Source organism: Cotesia typhae, unplaced genomic scaffold (genome assembly GCF_013202065.1).
Source record: "Cotesia typhae breed Kobodo isofemale line unplaced genomic scaffold, CoteBio_Ctyphae scaffold_70, whole genome shotgun sequence".
Classification (NCBI taxonomy): Eukaryota; Metazoa; Arthropoda; class Insecta; order Hymenoptera; family Braconidae; genus Cotesia; species Cotesia typhae.
In genome coordinates, this window is record NW_027423780.1 from 2,203,507 (window position 1) to 2,224,502 (window position 20,996).

General features: G+C 38.5%; 2 protein-coding genes across 2 annotated transcripts; both read left to right on the forward strand.

Annotated features, from left to right (window-relative positions):
• Nucleotides 1-344: 344 nt before the first annotated feature.
• On the forward strand, nucleotides 345-1,811 carry LOC141537230 (uncharacterized). The gene is made up of 2 exons (XM_074258086.1): nucleotides 345-902; nucleotides 1,013-1,811. The coding sequence occupies exons 1-2, from the start codon at nucleotides 494-496 to the stop codon at nucleotides 1,222-1,224; spliced, it is 621 nt and encodes a 206-aa protein (XP_074114187.1). The 5' UTR covers nucleotides 345-493; the 3' UTR covers nucleotides 1,225-1,811.
• Nucleotides 1,508-20,542, forward strand: LOC141537192 (uncharacterized). Its single transcript, XM_074258037.1, has 4 exons — nucleotides 1,508-3,017; nucleotides 3,116-3,502; nucleotides 20,191-20,267; nucleotides 20,417-20,542. Exons 1-4 carry the CDS (start codon nucleotides 1,508-1,510, stop codon nucleotides 20,540-20,542), a joined length of 2,100 nt encoding a protein of 699 aa, XP_074114138.1.
• The last annotated feature ends 454 nt before the right edge of the window (nucleotides 20,543-20,996 follow it).

The window sequence follows — 20,996 nt, forward strand, 5'->3', positions numbered from 1 at the left end:
GGTAACTGACCGGGAGACACATTACATCGGTCACTTTTCCGCAGTGCAGCTCGACATCCTCGAGACACTAACTTACACACACACTCACGATAGTCCTCAATACTCGTACTCGTACATTCTCGTACTCCCACAACCTAAACTCACAACATTACTCAAGTATACAACTACTGGAACGCTACATCAAAATGTAACGTTACAATATATATAGATTAAATTGAAATTGTATCAAATCTTCAAATGTTTGATAACTGGAATTACTCATATTTCTACAAAAAATTAAAGCAATCAAAATGCACAGCGTGAGGCAGTACATCATGTTAAGGTAGTACTACCGATACCACAAGTGTCAAATGAGTGCTATGTGTAGTTTGACTAGCATAGTATTTATATTTGGCAACACCGTGTAAAAGTAAAAGAGATAAAAAATAAGACCATGCGCAAGAGTCTATAGCGCAAACATTTGTTTACTTATAAAAATTATGGGTTATGCATTATGAAAATGTCAGAATTAAATTTATCACATCATAAAAAAAAAATATTTCATTGGAAAGGTAAAAGAGTAACCGAAAAAAGGTATAATAAATATGTGAATCATGTTAAATTAGCAAAAAAATTAAGTGACGAGTATGGAAAGTTTACGTCACCTAACCCTACAACCAATGACAATGACTCGGGTCGTCGAATTGTTCATTTGAAAACATTAGGGAAAAATATGTTTTGTATTTATTGTAAATCTATATTATCACTAACAGATATCGAATTTGAAAGACGAATAGGATTGGCATCAATGTTGTTTATCAAGTGTAGAAGGTGTAATAAAGCAAGTGGAGTATCAACTGACAAACAACACTTGGTGTCTAATGGTAACAGTCATTATGACTCTAATACTCAGCTCGTAGTCGGTAGGTATAAATTAAACAGTTTTAATTAGAATTATATTTAAAATGTTTAACATGTTTAATAATATATTTTTGGACCATTGATAATACTGTAATTTATTTATTTATTTTAGGTTCTATGAATAGTGGAATGGGAAATACCCACATAAACAAAGTATTGACTGCAATGGATATTCCAGAAATGAATTGGAAAACTTTTAAAACTCATGAAAAAGAAGTAATTGGAGGTATTGAAAGCTTAGCCCATGAAAGTTGCCTAAAAGCTGCTCAAGAAGAACGACGATTGACGATTGAAAATGATGAAAATTTGAAAACTATGTTGTAAGTCATAGCGCCATGTTAAAGTAACTTTTTGTAAAAATATTTAGTAATATTTTAAAGTTTGCTAATTTTAGGAATATATTCTACTTGATGAAAACTTGTTAATAATGCAACGATTATTGTTTAAATTTTTTTGAGATGAAATTGTACATAATATACACTATTTATATTTTAATTATTAATTTTTGGGAACTAATTATAAATTATTTTTTAGTAATGTTTATTCACCTCTCGGCATTTATCATCAACATAACATTTTCGGCATTCATAGCGAATGTTAATAAATAATGAGGTCTAAAAAATACATGCGTTTATTTTTTATTCTTTGCTTTTTCAGATCTTCCAATACCCAAGAAGATTTCCTCTTCCCTTCCTCAAGTAAATCTGATATTGAAAATAAGAGTATTTCAGATGACCAGATCATACGCGTTGCAGTGTCTTTTGATATGGGATGGTTCACAAGAGGCACAGGAAGAACGTATGATAGTTTATCAGGAACAGCAGCTTTGATAGGATATTTTTCAAAAAAAGTTATTGCGTATGTAACGTTAAATCGCAAATGCGCTAAATGCGATCTAGGTCATTTGCCCAGTGATCATGATTGTCGCATGAACTTCGTAGGTAGTGCTAAGGCCATGGAGCCTCATGCGGCTGTTCTTCTGACTAAAGACAATCAAACTTTACGAGCCTGCAATATTGAAGTTGGAATATTCATCGCTGACAACGATAGTAGCTCTATTTGTGCCGTTAGAGCGGCAAATGACCATGAAATTTTAAAACAGTCTGATAAAAATCACACATCAAAAGGTGTCGTTAGTGAATTATACAAAATAAGTAAGAATTTTAAAGAATTAAATACTAATGCTATTCAATATTTAAAAAAATGTTTCAACTACTGTGTATCACAAAATCAAGGACATGAAATTAACATGGCACAAGCTATTAAAAACATTCCTTATCATGCTTTTAACTATCATGATGACTGTGGGAATTGGTGTAGTTATAAAACAAACCCTGAAAATTATCAACACACAAATATTGGTGACGGTTTTAAAGACCCAAATTTATTCGAGGCCTTAAAACAAATATTTGAAAATTTAGCACTTAAGTCAAGTCAGTTTGTTAGTGGAGCTTCCAGCAATCCTAATGAGAGCTTGAACGCAATGATTGTGAGTAAAGCTCCAAAAACTCGACTGTACAGTAAGTCCGCTGCAGGAGATGGAAGAGTAGCATGTGCAATAAGTAAAAAGAATTTAGGAGAACGATATATTACTCGTTTAACAGACAATTTAAAAATGTCATCTGGGATTTATCGTAAAAAATATTGTGATAACATTGACTCTTTCAGTCAAAAAAGATATGCTAATTCTTTGACCCGAGCAGCTAAGTTGAAACGCATTGCATTAAAAAAATCTAAAGTTGCTTTGAAAAATAAAAATGAAGCTAAAGAAGGTATTATGTACGAGAGCAATGTTGGACTACGTCAATCTCTCCATGAAAGTCTTCCTATTACAAATGTAAAAACTTGTGAGGAACCGATTATAGTGTTATTCGATTTAGAAACGGGTAGTTTTTCCAAAACCTCAGATATACTTCAAATTGCTGCGAAGCATAATCAATATGAATTTTCAGTTTATATCAAGCCGACTCAAACGATATCTGAAGAAGCAAGTAAAGTCCATTGCTTACGATTAGTTAATGGTAAGCTTGTACTTCATGGTAAACCTGTTCTAACTGTGACTTTATCAGAAGCATTAATCGGGTTCTATGAATTTTTAAGCTTGTTTCAACGAAGATGTATTTTAACTGCTCATAATTGTGCTTTCGATTATCTTCGTCTGATGAGTGCTCTGGATAAATGTTTTTAAAAGAACATTTTCATGCTATTATTTCAGGGTATTGTGATTCACTGCCTGTGATAAAAAAGAAGACTGGTAAAACTAAAAAAGGTGATAATAAATTAGAAAATATTACTAGAGAGTTGGAGATAGATAATCACCAAGCACATGATGCTCTTCATGACGTAATTATATTAGATCAGATTTTAAAGAAACTAAAAATAACATCAGATAATTTAATTATCTCTTCTTTCAATTGGGATGATGCATGTAATAAAATCAAACTTTCAGAAAATTTGCCTAAGGCTATGAAAGAACTTCAATTACTGAAAGATTGTGTATCTATAGGTATGAGGAAAAAGATGGCTGTTTCAAATGTAACTTACAAACTCCTTGAAGATGCTTATAAAACTAATAAATATGCTGGTATAGAACAAGTTTTAGGTAAGGATGAAAATGGTGCTGTGAAAGTTACTAAAACCAAAAAAATTTTAAACGAAATTTTTAATTACTTTAAAAGTAAAGACACAGATATTTAAAAATATTTAATGTTTACGTTTCATTACGTTTTGTAACTCGTTGCTTTCTTTTATAATAAAATTGTATTTATAAAAAGTATGTTGTTATATTGTATGTTGATTGAAATAAAAAAAAAATATGTATAACAATAATGTCACCAAAGACCGCATTCTATACATGTTTAAATTTCGCGCGCGTCATAACCTCGTCAGCAGCGTTGCCACATATGAGTAACATAGCACTTTTTTCTTAATTATTTACTAATTACTCTTGTCACAAGCTCTGAAATACAAATTTGAAGTGACCAAAATGTCAAGAAAAAAATTATCTTTCCGTTGATACTAATTTCATTGAAATCTGAACGTCAAGTTTTGAGAAATAAAATATAAACTCGGGCATCCCATAAGAATCAATGGTAAAAGCAAAAATTTTTTAATATTAATATCTTTTTTCAGTTCTCTGTAGGCCTCCAAAAATTTAACTGGTTAATTAAGATATTATTATGCACCTATAAGCCACGTTTAATCAAATTCTGAACAGAAATTCTAAAACCGGTAGTACTACCTGAACGATGGTTATTCTGGATATCAGACTGTTTTGAGAGACCTAACTCGTTCAAAATCTATATCGGACAGTTTAAACAATCCTTTGACAAAACAGTTTAATAAACAATTAGCTTTTCATAAAATTCATAAATATCAATTGCAGACATCGGAATTTGAAGATTTGCCTTAAAATGTTATATCATCATATATTATTATATTGTAAAAATTTTGCCCGCTCAGATTGGCTCCTTAATTTAATAATTAATTAAACAAAATTAAAAACTAAAATTATTAACAAAAGGGCGCCACCAGGATTTTTAATCACGGTTCCTGGAACCGGTCCAGAGCAGAGAGCTTATCTTACAGAGAGAGAGAGAGAGAGAGTAAGGAAGGTGATCTGTAATAAATAAATTTTTATTTAACAAATATAACCGGTATTTATTTATAACAAAAATAAGATAACAAGGTGCACATATTCACACTCACACACAAAATTTTCTTAATCTCGCCAGTACCCTCTTACGGAGCGTCTATACTGCGGTTTCTAACTAAATTGCGCTGACCACAAGACTCTCACGCTCTAAGATTTGGATCGCTCTACTCGGCAAACCATCAACAAGTAGAGTTATTCGTAATAATTAACTAAGTCACGCTGTCCACCGGACTCTCACGCTCTAAGATTTGGATCACTCTATTCGGCAAACCATCTATAAATAGAGTTCGTTACCCGAGAAAAAATGTTTCTTTATAATCATATATAATTGCCTATAATCATTGAAACTGAATGCGACTCTTTTGAAAAAGTCCACTCGTTCTCTTTGGTCACCCCTAAATTTATTTAGGGCGCCACTGGATTTTTAGACACAGTATCCAGAAACTGGACCAGAGCATGGAGTAAGTTCTACAGGGTCGTGAGAGATTGCTGGGAAGAAAACAGAAATCATCAAAGAAATTCATTTTTCAAGAAATTTTATTAAACCCATCCCATTACAATAATATTTCCCTTAAAATTAATTAACACTTAATCCTAAGTCCTATTCCCGTTTATAAGACGGTTTCCTATCACAGTGGCTAATCCCGACGATACCCTCTTATGGAGCGACCATACCGCGGTTTCTATCATAGTTACTTATTCCCGACGGTACCCTCTTATGGAGCGACCATACCGCGGTTTCTAATCATTTACCATAATTCCATAATTCCATAATTCTATATTTCCCAATTTTCCATATTTCCAAAATTCTAATAGTTTCATAATTCCATAATTCTACACACGCACCCACAATGTAATTATTATCATTCAAACACACTAACTAAAATTTCCATACTTTATTAATTATTTTCTAAGACTATTATTTACTTTTACTTTCCAAATTAAATCTGATTAACTAATTTTCTAAATCCAAATTAAATTTCAATTATTAAATTTTTTCTTGAATAAATTTTCCATTCATTCCTAATCCAAATTCCTATAGCGATTAATTTTCTTATTAAAATTCTTAACTAATTTACTGCCGTGGTCTTAATAATACAACAATAAATATTTAATACTAAGAGGTCTTCGTATCTCGTATTAATAGATTAAAATTTGACGACAGAGGTCTTAATAATCTGCCGACAAAATATTCGCTACGTCCTAGTATTTTACAAATTTATTTTACTTTTGTCGATTTTATTTTCGCCAAATTTTATTATAAAATTTTACTCAATAATTTTCCTTAAAATTAATTTAGTTCCATTTTATTAATTGTTTTCTTCGAATTGCATTTTTGCCGAATTTTGCACTTTTATTTTATTTTTTTTAATCGTCTTAAATTGTGTCTAAATTATTTGTCAAAGTTAATTAATTAATTTATTTAGTTTTAATCTCTGAATTAAGAAATTGACAATTGGTTTTATTTCACTCAATTTTAACTAAATTATTTTACTTGTCTCTGAATAACTGAGTTTATTTTATTTTTGCTAAATTACTGTATTTTACTTTTGTGTTGTTTGAAACTTGAAATTTATTTTATTTTAATTTTGAGGATTATATTTCACCTTACAACGCCTTAAGATTTTTAGTCTCGACCTTGTACGTCCTTTACTCAGCGTTTTAGCTTGAAACAAGATGGCGGACCCTCTCCCAACTTTTGTTGAATTTTTCTTCAAGTGAAATTTATAACTGATTTATTTTCTACTTTTATCTAAATGATTTTAACAATTATTCTAACCATTTTTTACGATTCTAATTTTACTTTTGTTTTATTTTACACAATCAAAATTCGTTCCAAATTATTTATGTTGATTTTAATTGATTTTAACTTCTGATGATTTTACTAAAATATTTTACTGAAATTATTTCAATGATTTTAATTGACACAAAATTAAATGATTTTACTTAAACTCAATTTCCAGAGATCAAATTTTCACGTGACACCCAAATCATGAATTAACAAACTGAAATAATTCCTAGTAAGATTAATCCAGACTCTGCGTACGTGTTTAATTAATAACTCGAAATAATTCCTGGTATTATTCATTAAATATTTGGTATTTTATTTTTGATTTGTTCTTAAATTTATTGTTAATTTTATTGGGACTTTATTCGGATTAGTTTATCAAATTTCGTTCTTAAACATTTCGTTAATTATTCTTGATGTTCAGTTAAATTAATTCTTCAACTTTAGTTCAAGTAAAGAGTACTTAATTATTGACTAAACCAATTGCTTAAATTTTGGTAAGATTAATTAATTAAATTTTGATTAAAACTAATGTTTGTGATCGAACACGAAATGACGTTTCCACTTCCAATGTGAAAACGCGTTCGCCAGAGCTGCATTGTACGCCGAATGCATTCCACTATTTCCGGATTGACTCCCAGGCATTTGAGTAGATATAAAATCAACTCATGTGGAGTTGAATCAAATGCCTTGCGATAGTCAATCCAATCCATTGACAGGTTGCGTTGATAGTAGATCGCATCTTGTACGACGCATCGATCCACTATCAGGTGCTCCTTGCAACCTGACAGGCCTCTTTTACTGCCACGTTGTTCATATATCTGTTGCCATACAGGCTCTATCTGCTGCAAGATACGGTTATTTAAAATTTTTGTAAAAATTTTATAAACCTCATTCAAGCAGGTAATAGGCCTGAAATTCTTAGGGTCAGACAAGTCACCTTTTTTAGGTATCAGTACGGTTCGCCCTTCTACAAGCCAGTTCGGAATCGGATCGTCAGCTCTAATATACGATGTAAATATTTGGGCCAGATGGAGGTGGGTAGAAGTAAACTTCTTCCACCAGAAGACATTAATGCCATCTGGTCCCGGGGAAGCCCAATTTTTGCTGCCATTTAGAGCTGAACGAACTTCATACACACTGACTGCAGGGCTCTCTTCATCAGCATTCTGCTGACGGTGTTCCCGACAGAATGCTTTGAAGTCGTGCAGAGCTGGAGTGTTGGCGTTCACATTTGGTTGATCTCCATACAACTCAGTCCAAAAAGCTTCCACCCGCTCAGGTGTTGGATAATTCCCGGTAACATCGGTCTTTGGTGTCAGGAAGCGTGAGGGGCTGGATCGAAACAGTGCGTTGTCGATCAACAGCTTCAGCCTTTTCTCTAATGACTTTTTAGCAGCCACTAGAGCCCGCAATTTATTAAGAGACTCTTCCTTGATGACAAGAAGCGTACTCCTGTTCAATGTGTGATGACGCCACCGAAGTTCAGCAGTAATGCGCCGAATTCGGGGCGTGTATGTTCTTTGAGTTGTGTCGAACTCAATCAATCACACACTGAATGCGGGAGACCTGTTTCCGGGATATGTCAATTTCCAAGCCAAGTTGTGAGATGCGCTGTTTCAACCTTGCCTCGATCGAGAAACAATGTCTCTCTCTCGGAAAAGCTGAGACCGCTGCACCATACACAACCTGACTCACAGTGAGCAGGGTGGAATCTTCCAGGATGTTTGTACGGAGATCTTCTTTTACCGCGTCAAGCTATTGTTGAGAGTAAGTTATCTTTTTAGATATACTTACTCGTCGTCCTGCAAAGGGATTGTTGTTGTCTAAGGAGGAACGGCGTCGTTCTTGATGTAATTGCGCCGGAAAAGAAAGTCTATTAGACTGCCTTCTATCCGGCACAAGCGATCTTCTGTTACGCCGAAGATGAGCGACATAGTTACGCAGGTGTTTGTGCGTAAAATGCGATAACTCCGGATGCATATCACTCCAAACAGTGTGGATCCGGGCCATATAACCGCTCACCCCCGGCTCGCTACGTTAGTAGCACAACAAGAGATCGACTCTGAGTTCCTCCGTCCACTTAAAGTTGGTCCTTACAGCGCCAGGGTCGTCATAATTCATCGGGTCCGGCGTGCTCCTCCCACCTGATGAATGGTCCGCATCCGAAAAGGACCGGTTGTGGGGAGCACTTCTGAGTTGATGTGTTGTAACTCAGTTATTTCCATGCAGTGGGTAGTTGGCCCACTGCACTGGCTACGTCGTTCGCCTACAGACCTGATGTTATGGTCTGCGTTTCCCGCGATGCGCCGCTTGGAGGCCACGTAGCAAGCATCGCTATTATTATTATTATTATTATTATTATTATTATTATTATTATTATTATTATTATTATTATTTGTTATTAATTGCTCAGGGGGGTTTTCCCCGGAGTCCGACTCTCCGAGGGCCCAGCCTGAGCGCCATCCATTACTGCTGCACCACTCCGCACAACCAGGCGGTTAGTGAGTGCAGTAGGCCAAATTCATTTGCCTAAGTAGACGCAGGAATCCCAAAATGACAGCCTTTTGCATCCGCACTGCTAGAGACACGGCTACTGAACTGCAAGCCGGTATCTTCGCAAGTGAAGACACAAAAGACTGTTTCATCCCTCCAAGGACGCCGATAACCAAAACGACGAGCTTGACACGGTAACCTGGGTAGAGTTGGCCAATTTCAAACGGGAGATCCTGATATATCTGGTGTTTGTGCTCTTCTTTGGCCGAGATATTGTATTCGGCTGGGGCCGAAAACTCAATGACATAAATGTCACGAGTAGCCTTGTCGAAGAGCACAATATCAGGTTTGTTGTGGTCAATCCGCCGGGTTGTTGCGAATGGTATGTTCCAATAAATTTTGGAACTGTCATTCTCAACAACCTGCGGAATATCTCCTGGTAGATAAGGCAGCACTGGTGTCTCATCGATACCGTAGCTATATCTGATATGATAATAGAGTACTCGTAGGGCAGCATTGTGACGCTGTATGTAGGCACCTCTTGCCAGCACAGGACATGCCGACAAAAGGTGCATCAGCGTCTCTGGATGTTGTTTACACGTCCGACAGGACGTATCCGGAAGCTGCGCCTGGAGCACCTTGCTACGGTATTCGAGAGTGTTGATAACACCATCTTGGCAAGCAAATATAAACCCTTCGGTCTCGGACATCAGGCCAGCTGACTTCAAGAAGGAGAATGTCAGCTGGGTGGACAAGCCATGGTCACGGACGTGTTTGAAATACACGCTGTGCATAGACTTGTCCATGTGTTCACCGAGGAGTTTTTTCTCCTCGGCTATCCTGACGACGCTCTTGAACTCCTTTTTCGGGAGTTCAATGAGAGCGTTTATTTCTCCGAGACCTAAGATATTTGCTGCGTAGATTGCTGCCTTATACAAGAACGATCCCTTCCGCGCATTTTCATGACTATGAACAAATTGCATCAGGAAGTCGTCCTCGTCTGCTGTGAAATTGGCAACCTCGTATGTTAAACCCAGAACCAAACGATCGTGAAGCCGCTCCAAGATCTGCAATCCTCTCCCTCCGATGTTCCGGGAGAGGTACATCCTGGCGACTGATGAGTTAGGGTGCATGCTCTGATTCATATTGATGACTTTACGGGTTTTGATGTCGAGATCTTTCAACTCATTTCGAGGCCATTTCAGGACCCCAAAAGAGTAAAGTAGGACCGGGACAGCGAGCATGTTAGTAGCTGAGACTTTGTTCTTGCCGGAAAGTTCTGATGACCAGATTTTCCGGAGTCTCCTAACATACTCGCTGCGAAGAGTTGTTCGGACTTCAGAGACGGCATGCATTCGCCGCTCTTCAATCCCTAGATATCTGTACAACTCTCCGGCGTCTAATTCTCTTAAGACGCTCCCATCCACTAATTCGACATCTCCACCCGTATCAGAGCACTTACCCTTCGCCAGGTGTACGACCGCACACTTGTCCAACCCAAAAGACATTCCGACATCTCGTGTGTACTCTGCGACGATGTTGAGGGCCGTTTGTAGATGATCTTTGTTGGCACTGTATATCTTTAGATCATCCATAAACAGTTGGTGAGTGATCGAGTATACTCGATCACTCGGCGGCCCCGCAGAGTACCCACGAGTTTGTCAGAGGGCAACAGATATTGGCAGCAGTGAGATGCAAAACAACAGAGGGCTCAGAGAATCTCCCTGAAAGACGCCTCTCTTGTACTGAACAGCTCCGGTTACGTGCAATGCATTTCCACTTCCTATGTGAAAACGCGTTCGCCAGAGCTGCATCGTACGTTGTATACATCCCACTGTTAAGCGATTGATTCCGAGGCATTTGAGCAGATAGAGAATCAACTCATGTGAAGTTGAGTCAAATGCCTTACGATAGTCAATCCAGGCCATGGACAGGTTGCGTTGGTAGTAGATTGCGTCTTGAATGACGCATCTATCTACCAACAAGTTGATCTTGCAACCTGACACGCCCTGTTTACTGCCACGTTGTTCGTATATCTGTTGCCACACAGGCTCTATCTCCTGCAAGATACGGTTATTTATGATTTTTGTAAAAATCTTGTAAACCGCATTCAAGCAAGTGATAGGCCTGTAGTTCTTCGGGTCGGACAAGTCACCCTTTTTAGGGATGAGTACGGTTCGCCCTTCTACCAGCCAGTCTGGAATTGGTTCGTCGCCCTGAATGTATGATGTAAAAATCCGGGCCAGATGAGCATGTGTAGAAGAAAATTTCTTCCACCAGAAGATGTTTATGCCATCTGGACCCGGGGCAGCCCAGTTCTTGCTGCCATTCAGGGCTTTACGAACCTCTTCCACACTGACTGCAGGGCTCTCTTCGGCGATATCCTGCCGTCGGTGTTCTCGACAGAATGCCTCGAAGTCGTGCAGAGCTGGAGTATCCGGGTTCACGTTTGGTTGATCTCCGTACAATTCACTCCAAAAGGCTTCCACTCTCTCAGATGATGGATAATTCTCGGGAACAGCGGTCTTAGGTGACAGAAAGCGTGAAGGGTTGGATCGAAACAAAGAATTGTCGATCAACCGCTTCAGCCTTTTCTCTAGTGACTTTTTGGAAGCCACCAGAGCCCGCAACCTGTTAAGAGACTCTTCTTTGATGACAAGAAGAGTACTCTTGTTCAGTGTGTGATGTCGCCTTCGAAGTTCTGCCGCCAGGCGACGAACTTTTGGCGTGTATGGTCTTTGAGTACTAACATACTCTATCGCACACTGAATGCGGGAGACTTGTTTCCGAGAAATGTCAATTTTGTGTCCAAGTTGAGCGATGCGCAGCTTCAACTTCGCCTTGAAGGAGAGAGAATGTCTTCTCTCTATGGGCAGAAGCGAAGCCGCGGCACCGTAGACAACTTGGTTGACAGTGAGCAGAATGGAGTCCTCTTGAAGCTGTGTGGGGAGATCTTCGTTCACCGTGTCGAGCTGTTGTTTTGAGTGAGACATCTTTTTGGAGATGCTCACTTGTCGACCTGTAAAGAGGTTGTCGTTGTCCTCGGAGGAACGGCGCCGTTCTTGGTGTAGCGGTGCTGGAAATGAAGGCCGATTAGACAGCCTTCTATTTGGCAGCAGCGATCGTCGATTATGCCGAAGGTATGAGGCGTAATTACGCAGGTGTTTGGGCGTAAAATGTCTGTGCTCCGGATGCATGCCACACCAAAGTGTGTGCCATATACCCTGATACCTCCGGCTCGCTGTTCTGCCAGCACACCAAGAGATCGGCGCGAACTCCTCCGTCCACTTAAACTTAATCCTATAAGCGCCGGGGTCGTCATAAGTCATCGGGTCCGGTGTGCTCCTCCCACCTGATGACTGGTCCTCGTCCGAAGAGGACCGGTTGTGGGGAACACTTCTGAGATTATACTGTTTTGGAACTCAGATATTACGGTGCAACGGGTAGTTGGCCCGTTGCACCGGTTACGTTGTTAGCCTACAGAATAGATGTTGCGGTCTGCGTTTCCCGCGGTGCGCCACTAGGAGGCCACGTAACAAGCACCGCTTATTATTATTATTATTATTATTATTATTATTATTAGTATAGCAACATAAAAAAAATTTTTAAGAAAAAAAAATTGTTTGAGCGAGGACTCGATCACAAAAGCTTCGTCGACGTAAGCTTTCACTTACGCCGCGCAGCCATCAGACGTCGTATGGAATAAAAGTAAGAATTAATATAAAAACTGCGTTTTGGAATTTCCAGTTACCATAATAGTAATTATTATTATTATTATTATTATTATTATTATTATTATTATTATTATTATTATTATTGTTGTTATTTAATAATAAATTATTATTATTAATAACAGCGTAAAAAATTGATAGTGATTTTTTAAGAAAAAAAAATTTTGTATTTTAATTTTTACTGATAAAAAAAAATTTAATTTTATATTAAAAAAGAAAATTAAACCTACATGTTGTTAACAAAAAAGCATTATTTATTTATTTTAATAAAAATTAAAACATTTTTCCCGGTGTATGTTTCGGCTGAAATCGGATTCTTAGAATTTCACACGAACAGAGAGCTACTGTTGTGTGAGTTATTCCTCTGTTTCGTGTGGCAGGAGGTTTATTCCCCTCGATTCGTACGACTTTCTCGGATTCCTTCGGCTCCGCTCGGTTTTCCGACTCACAGACACGCATCGCTTGCTTGCGTCCGAGGCGCGCGCGACGCCAAAGAGGGGGTAAAAAAATCGCACGATCTGGCCACACTAACCCCAATTCATCTGTCGCCCGATTATACCTATCTCGGTCCATCGGTGGGAGAGGTATGCAGAGTTTGGAGCGGCTTCACGACCGTTTGGTCCTGGGTTTAACACACGAAGTTGTCAATTTCACTGCAGACGAGGATGACTTTCGTATGCAAATTGTACAGATACGTGAAAATGCGCATAAGGGGTCGTTCTTGTATAAGGCAGCAATATATGCGGCAAGAACCCTGGGTCTTGGAGAAATAAACGCTCTTATAGAACTCCAAAAGGAGGAATTTAAGAGCGTCATCAGGACCGCCGAGGAAAAACTACTCCTTGGCGAACTGATGGACAAGTCCATGCACAGCGTGTTCTTTAAACACGTGCGTGTTCATGGCTTGTCCACCCAGCTGACGTTTTCCTTCATAAATTCAGCTGGCCTGATGTCCGAGACTGATGGGTTCATATTTGCCTGCCAAGATGGTGTCATTAACACTCTTGAGTACGGTAGCAAGGTGCTCCAGGTGCAGCTTCCGGACACTTCCTGTAGGAGGTGTAAACAACATCCAGAGACGCTTATGCACCTTTTGTCGACATGTCCCGTGCTGTCGAGAGGTGCATATATCCAGCGTCTCAATGCTGCCCTGAGTGTACTGTACTACTATCTTCGTCACTGCTACGGTATTGACGTGACACCAGTGCTACCTTATCTGCCAGGAGATATTCCCCAGGTTGTTGAGAATGACAGTTGCAAAATATATTGGAACATGCCATTTGCAACAACCCGGCGGATAGATCACAACAAACCTGATATTGTGCTCTTCGACAAGGCCACTCGTGACATTTATGTCATTGAGTTCTCGGCCCCTGCTGAATACAACATCTCAGCCAAAGAAGAGCACAAAAGACAAATATATCAGGATCTCCTGTTTGAAATTGGCAAACTTTACCCAGGTTACCGTGTCAAGCTTGTCGTCCTGATTGTTGGCGTCCTAGGAGGGATGAAACAGTCTTTTGTATCCTCACTTGCCAAAGTTCCAGCTTGCTCATCAAAAGCTGAGTTCTTGGCAGTTAGGATGCAGAAGGCTGTTATACTTGGTTCTCTCCGTCTCTTAAGGGAAATGACTTTGGCCTGCTGTGATCACTAACCACCTTGTTGTGCGGAGTGGTCCAGCAGTAACGGATGAAGCTCAGGTTGAGCCCTCGGAGAATCGAACTCCGGGGATAACCCCCCTGAGCATTTAATAACAAAATAATAATAATAATAACAATAATAATAAGCGGTGCTTGCTACGTGGCCTCCAAGCGGCGCATCGCGGAAAACGTAGACCATAACATCAGGTCTGTAGGCGAACGACGTAGCCTTTGGAGTGGGCCAACTATCCACTGCATTGAAACACTGAGTTGCAAGTAGAAATGAAGAAGTGCTCACCACAACCGGTCCTTTTCAGATGAGGACCATTCATCAGGTGGGAGGAGCACGCCGGACCCGATGTATGATGACGACCCTGACGCCTTAAGGACTTACTTTAAGTGGACGGAGGAACTGAGAGTCGATCTCATGGTGTGCTACCAACGTAGCGAGCCGGGAGTGAGCGGTTATATGGCCCGGATGCACACTGTTTGGAGTGATATGCATCCGGAGCTATCGCATTTTACGCACAAACACCTGCGTAACTATGTCGCTCATCTTCGGCGTAACAGAAGATCGCTTGTGCCGGATAGAAGGCAGTCTAATAGACTTTCTTTTCCGGCGCAATTACACCAAGAGCGACGCCGTACCTCCTTGGACAACAACAATCCCATTGCAGGACGGCGAGTAAGTATATCTAAAAAGATAACTTACTTTCAACAACAGCTTGACGCGGTAAATAAAGATCTCCGTACAGACATCCTGGAAGATTCCACCCTGCTCACTGTGAGCCAGGTTGTGTATGGTGCAGCGGTTTCGGCTTTTCCGAGAGAGAGATTGTCCCTCGATCGAGGCAAGGTTGAGACAGCGCATCTTACAACTTAGCTCCAAAATTGACAGATCCCGGAAACATGTCTCCCGCATTCAATGTGTGATTGAGTTCGAAACAACTCAAAAAACATACACACCCCGAATTCGGCGCATTGCTGCTGAACTTCGGTGGCGTCATCACACACTGGTCAAGAGTACTCTTCTTGTCATCAAGGAAGAGTCTCTTAATAAATTGCGGGCTCTAGTGACTGCCAAAAAGTCACTAGAGAAAAGGCTAAAGCGGTTGGTCGACAACTTGTCGGAGAGAGAGGGCCGATGGCTAGTACAGGACAGCTGAGGAGTAGGGCGCGGAAGAAGGGACAAGAAGGGAAACGACGGCAGTTACCTACTCTTCGTTATTTATGTTCGCCTGATACTTCGACGGGCGTATTTTCTCGAGAAATTATTATTTAACGTTGTAAATAATCCGGTTTCTTTATTTAAGTTATTGTTTATGAGTGCAGTATTATTATTCTAATTATTAATAATGATAATTTACGATATTGAGAGTATTATTCACTAAAAACTTGTGAAAATATTATTTATCTAATTTAGATTTGATTATAAATATCTAAAACTATTTTTTGTTTAGTTAATATCGTTTGTTTAAAACAATTAAGGTTTAATAGTTTAGTTACCAATGTTGAATATCTAGACGGGTTAATAATTAGTTAGTTATAAAAGTATTATTTTGTTTACGACGATTATTGATTGTGATTATATTTCTTTTGTTTATTGAAAGAAAAATAATGTAATTAATTTTGGAAACACATTATTGTAAATTTCCAATTTATAAAAGAAATTATTCTAAGTCCCAAGCCGATTTAGTATGGGAAAGCGGCGAATGGATATAAAATGAAAGAAATGACGATTATTATTTAAAAGAAAAATATTTTATAAAAGGAATTTTCTAAGTCCCGAGCAAATTTTAGTATGGGAATGTATTCTGTTGAATTTGTATGTAATCTGTTGATATTTGATTGTCGATGTGAAAAGTAAAACTCAGAACTTGACGAACCGAATGGTTATAGAATGAAGGAATGCCAATTAATTGGATAGTTTGTAAATACCGTATAGATGGCCAAAACGATCATTCTGGTTCGTTGTAAGTGAGTTTTTGGGAAAATGATAAAGCCCAAAAATTTTGCACGGAAAAGCGAGTCTTGTGACAGAGTGTTATTGAGGGAATACTCTTCTACCAATAACAACTGGAGGGACATTACCTTGGTTCGTCTAGAACACTGGTAAGTACCTTTTGAACTCTCAACAAGATTTGACTTCCCCCGATTTTTGACCCTCTGTCAAAAATCCGGTAGGTAATCACAAGCCGTGTAGGTGGGAGCGGAGAGGATACTCTCCATCCGCTCTCGGGGTAGAGATTTAGGCCCAGGGTGACGGCTAGTCTCCTGGGGGAACGGGTAACCAATTTTTGGAGTTTTAGTTCGCGATTTGACGCTCACGAGAGTGAGAATGAGTGAGAATTTGTTTTGTACAGACCAGTTTTGATCGGGCCGTGATACGCATGCGTTGACCGACGTCACGAAGCCATTCTTTTTTTTGTATTATTGGCGTTAGATTTAGTTGTCGAGGTTTGATATAACCTAAAGTCGTACTACGAGAGTTTTGTTATTTTTTTTTGTTGTAACCTATTGAATTGATTTTGATAATTAAATGAATATTTTGTTTCTCGATCATAACCTGTTTGACATTTTGAGTTTATTTATTTAGACGTAGTTATTCATAGTTTATTTATAAGTAACTGAGTTCTGTTGGTTTTATTTCGGATTGTATATTGTTGTTTAACCCCCTTTTGCCCTGGACTCCGGCGAGCTTCAGATCCGAGCGAGGGGGCGTTTTGTGTCGCAGTATCGTACATATTTGTTCAGCGTTTATTCCTTTGAAGAATAAACACTCAAAAATTACCCGTTACAAACTCGTTGTTTCGATCCAGCCCTTCACGGTTTCTGACACCAAAAACCGATGTTACCGGAACTTATCCACCACCTGAGCGGGTGGAAGCTTTTTGGAATGAGTTGTATGGAGATCAACCAAATGTGAACGCCAATACTCCAGCTCTGCACGACCAAGCATTCTGTCGGAAACACCGTCGACAGAATGCTGATGAAGCGAGCCCTGCAGTCAGTATGGATGAAGTTCGTTCAGCTCTCTATGGCAGCGAAAATTGGGCTGCCCCGGGACCAGATGGCATTAATGTCTTCTGGTGGAAGAAGTTTACTTCTACCCACCTTCATCTGGCCCGCATATTTACATTGTACATCAGATCTTACGAACCGATTCCAGACTAGCTCGTGGAAGGGCGAACCGTACTGATACCTAAAAAAGCTGACTTTTCTGACCCAAAGAATTACAGGCCTATCACCTGCTTGAACGCGGTTTATACACTTTTTACTAAAATTTTAAACAACCGTTTCTTGCAGGAGATAGAACCTGTATGGCAACAGATATATGAACAGCGTGGCAGCAAAAGAGGCCTGTCAGGTTGCAAAGAGAACCTGATAGTGGATCGATGTGTCTTACAAGATGCGATCTACTATCAACGCAATCTGTCAATGGCCTGGATTGACTATCGCAAGGCATTTGACTCAACTCCTCATGAGTTGATTTTATATCTACTCAAATGCCTAGGGGTCAATCCGGAAATAGTGGAATGCATTCGGTGTACAATGCAGCTCTGGCGAACGCGTTTTCACATTGGAAGTGGAAACGCATTGCACGTTACCGGAGTTGTAGAGTATAAACGAGGGGTCTTCCAAGGCGATTCCTTGAGCCCTCTGCTGTTTTGCATTTCACTGCTGCCTATATCTGTTGCTCTACGTAAAACTCGTGGGTACTCTGTGGGGCCTCCGGGTGATCGAAAATATTCGATCACCCATCTGATTTACATGGATGATCTGAAGTTATATAGTGCTGATGAAGATCATCTACAGGCGACCCTTAACATCGTAGCAGAGTACACACGAGATGTCGGAATGTCTTTTGGGTTGGACAAGTGTCCGGTCGTACATCTGGCGAGGAGTAAATGCTCTGATTCGGGTGATGATGTTGAGTTAGTGGATGGGAGTGTCTTCAGACAATTAGACGCCGGAGAGTTGTATAGATATCTAGGCATGGAAGAGCACCGCATGCATGCGGTCTCTGAAGTCCGAGCAACTCTCCAGAGCGAGTATGTTAGGAGACTCCGGAAAATTTGGTCTTCCGAACTTTCCGGCAAAAACAAAGTCTCAGCTACTAATATGCTTGCTGTCCCAGTCTTACTATACGCTTTCGGTATCCTGAAATGGGCCCGAAAGTATTTACGAGATCTCGACATCAAAACCCATAAGATTATCAATATGAATTGGAGTATGCACCCCAATTCATCTGTCGCCAGATTATACCTCTCCCGGTCCATCGGTGGGAGAGGTTTGCAGAGTTTGAAACGGCTTCACGACCGTTTGGTCCTGGGTTTAACACACGAAGTTGTCAATTTCACTGCAGACGAGGATGACTTTCTTATGCAAATTGTTCATCAACATGAAAATGCACATAAGGCGTCGTTCTTGTATAAGGCAGCAATATATGCGGCAAGAACCCTGGGTCTTGGAGAAATAAACGCTCTTATGGAACTCCGAAAGAAGGAATTTAAGAGCGTCATCAGGAACGCCGAGGAAAAACTACTATTATTAAAACTTTGGTATCAAATTAAAAATAGATCTAAGTCTCGTTAATTTGATATTAATTAGGATTAAGATTTCATAATTAATAAAGAAATATTGAAGAAGATGGTCAAACGTCAATGGTGGCTAGTTGATAATTATTTATTATGTAGAAATTGGTTTTGAAACTATTTGAGGGCCGCGGAGCGTGCATGCGCGGAGCGTGGTCTGGAAAATTTGGAATAATTTCAGGTAAATAATTTGTATTCGCGGAATTTTTTTGGTGTTATCGCAGGGTTTTATCGGAGTTCTGTCGGTGTTTTCGGGACGTTTTTCTGATGATATTTCAGTCAAGTATTCGCGGAGTATACACGGAGAATTACCAATATTCTAGCGGAGGTTTTCTATAGTATTCTCGGAGAGTTTTTATTGAAAAAATGACTAATTTATTTCAATTCTTAGTTACATGTTATAGATATTAATAAATAATTGATCAAACGTTGAGAAGAAAGTAACCAGCTATACTAACACGTATAAGCATTATACTCATAATTTATCTTGACATGTCGTACAGCATAAATTTCGAGTTTGTAGTATGGCGATAGGACTTAACCATTTTTCCAGTGATTACATCAACTTAATCTAAATAAAACGAAAAAGCTATAAACTTATAAATTCGACTTGGGTTAGTTAGTAACGTGCCGGACTTCTAATCATAAAGTATCACGTTCGAATCCCACAGGGACCAGTATTTTTTTTTTATTTTATTTAAGTATTATTTATATGATTTCAGAGAAGATTAAAAGACAATGTACATTAATTATATCTTCATTACTTTTTATTCTCTTAATTACTTGGAAAAAAATACGAACAAAACTCCGTGGATACTCTGTAAAATCATCTGCAAAACTTCGTAGATACTCCGTGAGAACACTGATGATACTCCGTGCGAAAACCGGCAGTACTCCGTTAAAACTCTGTTAAAACACGTGTAATACTCGATAAAAACTCCGACAAAATTTCATCGAAATTTCGTGTCGCAACTGCACACGAAACTCCGCGTTTCCTTCGCCACAACGCTGCTTAAACTCCATCGACACTCCGAGTTTCAGCCAAGTTTACTCGGAGTTTTGACGGTGGTGCCTAAACCGCTAGGGTAATTATACTTCAATTATAAATAAAAATTATAACAACAAATTAGCAATAGTTGTCAGTAGTGTGAAGATAGAGTAATTCCTAAACTTATTCTCAACATGGCCGAGAGTTCAGAGGGCGCTTTGGTCAATTATAACTTCAGTTGGTATGCACTGGCATAAATATAAACATTCAGAGTGAACTTAATTGTTGACTGTATGGAATTTTTTTTTTAAATTACGATGAATCGCAGAAAATATTCCCTTGAGTTGAGCAGGCAACGTAAAAAATTATATTTACAAAATATCAAAAATACTCCAGATGAAAATAATAGTGTAAATATAGATAATGACAACGAGTACAGGAGGAGGTTACGACCACGCCAAAAACAAAATCCAGTAAGTATTATACTGCTTATTTATTTATTTATTTATTTATTAGTTTATGTCACTTAAAGTTTACTTTAATTAATTTTTGACTAAATAAAATAAATTTAGGTGTGTTTTTTGTATATTGATAATAAATGTTGGTTATTTCTTATTATCAGATACATGTTGGAATTGTAGCACGTTCTTGTGGTAGTGAATTGAATAATGATCAATTAAATACAGAAATCAATAAATTCCAGCCAAATGATCAAAATCTGAATATGATGACATTGAAGATAGAATAGACAACCCTAACGTTCCTAATGATCAAGAAAATTTACAGAATCAAAATATAAATGACATGTTTGAAGAAATAGTTGAACCAATTATTAATAGTGAAGATGAAAGTGAAAGCGAAGTTAGTAGTGAAAGTGACAATTCCGATAATGATTCGGAGTCAGAAAATTCTAGTGATGGAGATGATCACGGAGAAAATTTCAACCCCAATAAGCTGTTATATCCCGGTGCTCCATTAACAGTGTTACAAAGCAATGCACTGATTCTTACGTTGTTAGTAGATAACAATATTACTCAAACGTGTCTCAGAGATGTTATAAATATTATAAACTTGCATTGTCCGAATGAAGGATTGTTAAAAAAATAGTGTGTACATGTTTAAAAAACATTTTTCATTAAAAAAAAATGCAAAAAAACAATATAAAAAACATTATTGTTGTTCATCATGTTTACAAAATTTAC

Bases quoted from the DNA above. Each gene is read 5' to 3' on its own strand.
- LOC141537192 (XM_074258037.1), top strand. From the start codon at position 1,508: ATGAGGTCTAAAAAATACATGCGTTTATTTTTTATTCTTTGCTTTTTC. The intron at 3,018-3,115 runs GTATTTTAACTG...CTATTATTTCAG, and splicing joins AAGCTTGTTTCAACGAAGAT to GGTATTGTGATTCACTGCCT. The intron at 20,268-20,416 runs GTAAGTATTATA...TCTTATTATCAG, and splicing joins CACGCCAAAAACAAAATCCA to ATACATGTTGGAATTGTAGC.
- LOC141537230 (XM_074258086.1), top strand. From the start codon at position 494: ATGAAAATGTCAGAATTAAATTTATCACATCATAAAAAAAAAATATTT. The intron at 903-1,012 runs GTAGGTATAAAT...TATTTATTTTAG, and splicing joins TAATACTCAGCTCGTAGTCG to GTTCTATGAATAGTGGAATG.